Raw genomic sequence first — 7,842 nt, 5'->3', positions numbered from 1 at the left:
CGCGACTAAAGGTTCGGGCCTTTAGTCGCGGTTGTCCAGACCAACCGGGACTAAAGGTCTAACCTTTAATCCCGGTTGGCCTGGCCAACCGCGACTAAAGGCCTTCGGGCCAGCCTGAGGACCTTTAGTCCCGGTTGGCCTGGCCAACCGCGACTAAAGCCCCTCACGTGCACCAGCTGTCCACCGAGCGCCCTGGGCCCAGGCCTTTGGTCGCGGTTCGTCTGCCGAACCGCGACTAAAGACTTCATTAGTCGCGGTTCCTACAGTTCCGCGACTAATGGGGCTGGACGGAAGCCTCTTTTTCTACCAGTGTGCCCTCGCTTCTCAAATCAACAAATCTCTGATGCACTAGCATAGTTTAGCAATTCTGATTTTTAACAAATATATTTTAGTATTTTTATTATATATATTTACCACATAGATTTAGAAAAAATTTCACTCTGATTTTTTTAATATTTTCTAAAAAATTTGCAGACGTCACATACAGATTGCGGAGTAAGTACATATGCATAATTTTTATGTTACACTTTTGGATCAGGAAAATTAGTTCACATACCTAGATGCATGTACGCACAACAAACTTACCTACTTGTGTCGCACTTGCATGGGTAATTTCATGGGTACGTTTCTAGAAAAAAATATTTTATCAGATGACCATACATTTGCACGTTTCCTAGTTTAATGAACACACGTATCTCGTTTGTAAACGTACAGACTGCTTAACACAATAAACAGAATTCCCATTTTTAACATTGCCGAGATCCATCGTCGTCGATGCGGTTGAAGCAACACCGCTCCTCCTCTTGTCCCCTCCAGCCAGCACGAGCTCCAAGACGATGCCCCCAAGATGAAGGATGGCCCTGACGAACCCACCATCGACAGATCCGGAATTCGCAGATCTAGGGTTTCCCCTAGAGCATCCAAACCGAGGTGGGGATGATTGCAACATGCATTCGTCAAGGAGACCATGCCAACATCGCTGCCATCGTCCACCATGACCGAGGTCGACACGGTTTTCATCGGCAATCGCGTTATCCCGACCCCGTAGTTGGCATGGATCCACTCAGATCCATGCCAACGTCGCTGTCATCGTCCACCATGACCGAGGTCGTGAAGACGAACGCAGCCGCTGAATCACCAGCAGAGGGCCTCCAACGCCCATCACCGCCCAATCCACATGTCGCTGGCCGGCCACAAACCATGCCACAATGGATTTGGACAGGTGCCAGATCCACGGCCGCCACCACCAGCCATCACCAAGCAGGGCTACCCACTGAAGCGCGCATCCCGCCGGTCATGTAGGCGAAGGCCACTGCCGCACCGGCCAAGGACGCCTCCCTGACCGCTGCTCCACTTGAGATCGGATATGGCCCCGTCACCCCAGCTAGCAGCAAACCAACCCGGAGTGAGCACCGGATTAGGCAAGAAGATGAATAGTTGTTGGCAAGAGGTTGAAGAAAGGGATCTGGCCATTCATTTTTCATCTGACGGCTTGAAACAATCGACCGACCCCAAAAAATCAGGCGACTGTCATCTGACCGGTCCCAATGAACAAACAAGAAACAAGTCTACCGATGATGATTGTTCGGTCGTTGCTCTTCTCTACCAATTATTAAACCACAAGAGCAGTTACGAAACAATACAAGTATGACATTAGGCCTATCTTTAGGTCCATCGAACCTACATACTTGTTTCACATCTATGAAAATAACAGTAGTACAAAAATTGTCAAACAGAGGCAACTTGGCTTAATGGACAAGGCCATTTGCAAATTCAAATGGTGCAAAGTCTACTCCTTGCCAGCTGCTTCGTGGTTGGTGCTTGACACGATGTCTTGAGGGCCATATATGTGAGCTTTGTTTTAGTCAACCGTTTAATTTAATCCTCTCATGAAGTTAATAACCAGTGTGCATCCCATCGTGAGCCAAAGAGCCCAAGGCACCAATCGCGCTTGTGATTCCATCAACCACGCGCCTCAACGGCCTACACCTTCGTTCTCGCGAGCTACCTGAAGGCTTTTCCGCGGTTAGTGTATTCTCCATTGATCTCCTCAATTTCTACAGCTTCTTTAACAACCGGCTTGTCAATTAAAGTTCATGCATGCCTCTTTGATCATCACGAAGGTCTGTGTATATATGCATAAGCATTCGTCTGATGTAAAAGTTTTTATTTGTTTTCTCTCTTTTTTTGCGAAATTATATTTCTTTTCTCAATCAGCAGAAGCAATAGAATGGACCCTGCACGTATGCTGCCGAGGGACATACTGTTCCATCTATTAGAAGAAATTACAGAAAATTTCTCCGACGAGCGGAAACTTGGGAGCGGTGCATATGGAAAAGTGTACCTGGTATGGTAAAGACTTACATATGGTTCACGATGACACAAATCATTATCTGCTTCACTTGTTTATCTATACCCTATCCACAACTCATTTACTCAGTTTGTACTTTATTCATGTTACCCTCCTACTTAGTTGCCTTCAAGTTAACCATGCATATGTGATGTTGAATATATAGGGAGTGGATAAAAATGGGGTTAAGATTGCTGTAAAGGTGCTTCATGAGAGGACAGACCTTGACGATAACAAGCGGCAGTTTGAGACGGAGTTTAAGAACCTGGAAAGTCTCCAACATCAAAATATCGTACGGTTAGTTGGCTATTGCTATGAAACTCGGAAAACATATGTAAGTCACAATGAAGAACTTGTTTTTGCTAACAAGATACACAGGGTGCTCTGCTTTGAGTATATGCCTGGAAAAAGCCTAGACAAGCTTCTTGCAGGTAAAGAACTGATCTCCTTGATCTAGTTAGAATGCCAAGGAATCATTGTTAAAATTGCACTTTTACTGAGAAACTCATTTGTTTGATGTTCTAGATGAACATAATGGACTTGGTTGGCACACAAGCTATGCAATAATTATTGGAATCTGCAAGGGGCTGAAATACCTTCACGAGGAGTTACAAGATCCTATGTTTCATTTGGATTTAAAACTAGCAAACATATTGCTGGATGGTAATATGGTGCCAAAGATCGCAGACTTCGGCTTGTCAAGGCTCACTGGAGGGGAACATACACAAATAACGCAGGGTGTTTTCGGAACACTGTAAGCCTAATTCTTTATTCAAAATAGAACATTTGGAACCATTTAATAATGTTTTCAATATATATGGTCATGTGTCCTGCAGTGGGTATGTGCCTCCTGAGTACCGAGACAAGGGTGTAATTTCTCTTGAGTTCGACATATTCAGCTTAGGTGTCGTAATTATAAAGATAATGGGAGGAGTTGATGCCTACTACAGGAGGGAAGAAAAGTCTCCCCAGGAATTCATTGAGGATGTATGGAAAGTTGTTACCTTCTATCGAGATCAATTGTACATGTTTCAAAAGTGTTGAGATACACTAACATTTATGTTCAACATCTGCAGGTGCACCGGCACTGGAGGAATAGGCTGCAGGCAGCATCAGGGGTTGCCTTGGAGTCATACTGCAAACAAGTCATAAGATGTGTCACCATAGCTTTAGACTGTGTGGAGGGTGATCGACGCAAGAGGCCAACTATTGGAACTATCGTCAGTCAACTTAATGAGGTAGATGTTATGTGTCCATTTCCGGATGCGTTGCGAAATGACCCGGAGTCACTGGTAGAAAAAGGGGCTTCCATACGCCGCCATTAGTCCCCAACAGAACCAAACCACGACCAAAGGGCTCTTTAGTCGCGGTTCGGGAGAAGGCCCGCGACCAACTACCTGGGCCCAGCGCGTTCGGTCGACAGCTGGCCGACGGGAGGGTCTTTAGTCCCGGTTGGCCAGGCCAACCGGGACTAAAGGTCCCCGAAGGCCTTTAGTCCCGGTTGGCCAGGCCAGCCGGGACTAAAGGCCCATCCAGCTGGCGGACGGGAGGTCTTTAGTCCCGGTTGGCCTGGCCAACCGCGACTAAAGGCCCATCCCTATATATACTCAGCTCACTCCACTTCACTCAGCTCATCACACTTCACAATTTTCAGAAGGTGGTGGTGGGGTGGTGATGGTTTTCTTTTGGTTTCTCCTATGCACACAAGGTGTTTGATGAAATGCCCGAGAGCCTGAAACAAGCCACACTTGAGCTTTCTCATTTATTTTTCCTCCGCGATCGCGGTTAGCAACTCGAACCTTTCATGTGTCATTGATAAAATACGCATGTGTGTAGTTCATTGTTTAATTAGTATTATTTCTAGCTACTTAGTTTAACAAATGCATGATGGTTAATTATATACTTTATATAATAATAATGCAGATGAATCGGCAATGGATGTACGGTTCCCGACTCTCCGGCGAGTTCACTACGGGTTTGAAAGATTTCCTCGTAGTGGCAAATGCGAACAGGCAGCAAGGTTTTATTATCTGTCCATGTGCTGTCTGTAAGAATGATAAGGGTTACTCCTCGCCAAGAAGAGTTCACATGGACCTGCTTATGCATGGTTTCATGCCAAGCTATTATTGTTGGACCAAGCATGGAGAAAGAGGGGTCAGAATGGAAGACGATGAAGAAGGGGATGATATCGATGACAACTATCGTGATCATTTCGGTGATACTTTCATGGAGGATGATGCTGAAGGTGGGGAAGGGTTAGGTGAAGGTGAAGAAGAGGCACATGATGAGCCCGCTGATGATCTTGGTCGGACCATTGCTGATGCACGGAGACGCTGCGAAACTGACAAGGAGAGGGAGAATTTGGATCGCATGTTAGAGGATCACAAAAAGTCGTTGTATCCAGGATGCGATAATAGTCTGAAAAAGCTGGGCTGCACACTGGATTTGCTAAAATGGAAGGCACAGGAAGGTGTAGGTGACTCATCATTTGAAAATTTGCTGAAAATGTTGAAGAATATGTTGCCGAAGAATAACGAGTTGCCCGCCAGTACGTACGAAGCAAAGAAGGTTGTCTGCCCTCTAGGTTTAGAGGTTCAGAAGATACATGCATGCATTAATGACTGCATCCTCTACCGCGGTGAATACGAGAATTTGAATGAATGCCCTGTATGCACTGCATTGCGTTATAAGATCAGAGGCGATGACCCTGGTGACGATGTTGAGGGAGAGAAACCCAGGAAGAGGGTTCCCGCCAAGGTGATGTGGTATGCTCCTATAATACCACGGTTGAAACGTCTGTTCATGAACAAAAAGCATGCCAAGTTGTTGCGATGGCACAAAGAGGACCGTAAGTCCGACGGGCAGTCGAGTCACACCGCTGATGGAACGCAATGGAGAAAGATCGACAGAGTTTTCAAAGATTTTGCAGCTGACGCAAGGAACTTAAGATTTGGTCTAAATACTGATGGCATTAATCCTTTTGGCGAGCAGAGCTCCAGCCATAGCACCTGGCCCGTGACTCTATGCATCTACAACCTTCCTCCTTGGTTGTGCATGAAGCGGAAGTTCATTATGATGCCAATTCTCATCCAAGGCCCTAAGCAACCCGGTAACGACATCGATGTGTACCTAAGGCCATTAGTTGAAGAACTTTTACAGTTGTGGGCGAAACCTGGTGTACGTGTCTGGGATGAGCACAAAGGAGAGGAATTTGACCTACGAGCGTTGCTTTTTGTAACCATCAACGATTGGCCTGCTCTCAGTAACCTTTCGGGACAGACAAATAAGGGATACAATGCATGCACGCACTGCTTACATGAGACTGAAAGGGTACGTTTGGTTAATTGTAAGAAGAACGTGTACCTGGGTCATCATCGATTTCTTCCCCGAAATCATAACGTAAGAAAGAAAGGCAAGCATTTCAACGGGAAGGCAGATCACCGGCCGAAGCCTGCGGAACGTACTGGTGCTGAGATATTTGATATGGTCAAGGATTTGAAAGTCATCTTTGGAAAGGGTCCTGGCGGACAATCAGTTCCGCGGGGAGTTGACGGGCACGCACCCATGTGGAAGAAGAAATCTATATTTTGGGAGCTAGAATATTGGAAAGTCCTAGAGGTCCGCTCTGCAATCGACGTGATGCATGTTACGAAGAATGTTTGCGTGAACCTGCTAAGCTTCTTGGGCGTGTATGGGAAGACAAATGATACAAAGGAAGCACGGCAGGACCAGCAACTTTTGAAAGACCCAGATGACCGGCATCCGGAATGGTTTCAAGGTCGTGCCAGCTACGCTCTTACCAAAGAAGAGAAGGTCATTTTTTTTTAATGCCTGAGCAGTATGAAGGTCCCGTCTGGCTTCTCGTCGAATATAAAGGGAATAATAAACATGCAGGAGAAAGAGTTCCAAAACCTGAAGTCTCACGACTGCCACGTGATTATGACGCAATTGCTTCCGATTGCTTTGAGGGGGCTCCTACCGGAAAATGTTCGAGTAGCCATTGTGAAGCTATGTGCATTCCTCAATGCAATCTCTCAGAAGGTAATCAATCCAGAAGATCTACCACGGTTACAGAACGATGTGGTCCAATGCCTTGTCCGTTTCGAGTTGGTGTTCCCACCATCCTTCTTCGATATTATGACGCACCTCCTGGTCCACCTAGTCGAAGAGATTTCCATTCTCGGTCCTGTATTTCTACACAATATGTTCCCCTTTGAGAGGTTCATGGGAGTATTAAAGAAATATGTTCGTAACCGTGCTAGGCCAGAAGGAAGCATCGTCAAGGGCTATGGAAATGAGGAGGTAATTGAGTTCTGTATTGACTATGTTCCTGACCTTAAGCCGATTGGTATTCCTCAATCGCGGCACGAGGGGAGACTAAGTGGAAAAGGCAAGATCGGAAGGGATACCATGATATGTATGGACGGTCATTCTATGACTGAAGCACACCACACAGTCCTGCAAAATTCCAGCTTGGTGGCTCCGTACTTCGAGCAATACAAGAATATTTTACGCTCGGACAACCCGGGGAAGCCTGAATCCTGGATTAGAAAGGCCCACATGGAGACTTTCGGCAGTTGGTTGCGAAAAAATTTCATGAATGACAATGATGTTGGAGATCAGCTGTACATGTTGGCCAAGAAACCATCTTCGACTATAACGACTTTTCACGGGTACGAGATAAATGGGAATACATTTTACACCATCGCCCAAGATAAAAAGAGCACCAACCAAAACAGTGGTGTCCGCTTTGATGCAGTAACCGAGAATGGGCAAAAGGTCACATATTATGGTTACATAGAGGAGATATGGGAACTTGACTATGGACCCTCCTTTAAGGTCCCTTTGTTCCGGTGCAAATGGTTCAAGCTAACAGGAGGTGGGGTAAAGGTGGACGAGCAATACGGAATGACAATGGTGGATTTCAACAATCTTGGTTACCTTGACGAACCATTCGTCCTTGCCAAAGATGTCGCTCAGGTTTTTTATTTGAAGGACATGAGTAGCAAACCGAGGAAACGGAAAGATAAGAAAACGATCAGTACATCATGCGATGATCCAAAGCGCCACATTGTTCTTTCAGGGAGAAGAAACATCGTGGGAGTGGAGGACAAGACAGACATGTCAGAAGATTATAATATGTTTGGTGAAATTCCGCCCTTCAAAGTGAACACTGACCCAAGCATTAAGTTAAATGATGAGGATGCTCCATGGATACGGCACAATCGTAAGCAAGCAGGGACGTCCAAGGGAAGAATTGATGTGTAATAATGTATAATTGTACCAAACTTTGTATTTGGTCGATGAACTGAATGATGTATCAAACCTTTTGTCAAACCTTCAAGGGATTTTAAGATTTTTTTGATATATAATTGTATTTTTAAGATTTTAAAATGAATTAGTTTTATTTTTCTGATTTTTTTGATATATAATTGTATTTTTAAGATTTTAAAATGAATTAGTTTAATTTTTCTGATTTTTTTGATATATAA

General features: G+C 45.1%; 1 protein-coding gene across 1 annotated transcript in view; it reads left to right on the top strand.

Moving 5' to 3' along the window:
• Positions 1 to 2,230: 2,230 nt before the first annotated feature.
• LOC123191328 (cysteine-rich receptor-like protein kinase 42) overlaps positions 2,231 to 7,842 on the top strand; it is a 13,856-nt gene continuing 8,244 nt past the window's right edge. Inside the window, exons 1-5 of the mRNA XM_044604113.1 lie at positions 2,231 to 2,347; positions 2,517 to 2,781; positions 2,876 to 3,104; positions 3,187 to 3,283; positions 3,427 to 3,642. Coding sequence (XP_044460048.1) covers positions 2,231 to 2,347; positions 2,517 to 2,781; positions 2,876 to 3,104; positions 3,187 to 3,283; positions 3,427 to 3,642 — 924 coding nt within the window. The remainder of the gene's footprint in view (positions 2,348 to 2,516; positions 2,782 to 2,875; positions 3,105 to 3,186; positions 3,284 to 3,426; positions 3,643 to 7,842) is intronic.

Source organism: Triticum aestivum, chromosome 2A (assembly GCF_018294505.1).
Source record: "Triticum aestivum cultivar Chinese Spring chromosome 2A, IWGSC CS RefSeq v2.1, whole genome shotgun sequence".
NCBI classification, from domain to species: Eukaryota; Viridiplantae; Streptophyta; class Magnoliopsida; order Poales; family Poaceae; genus Triticum; species Triticum aestivum.
Note: the sequence above shows the minus strand (reverse complement) of the source record. Positions and strands in the feature narration are given on the sequence as shown.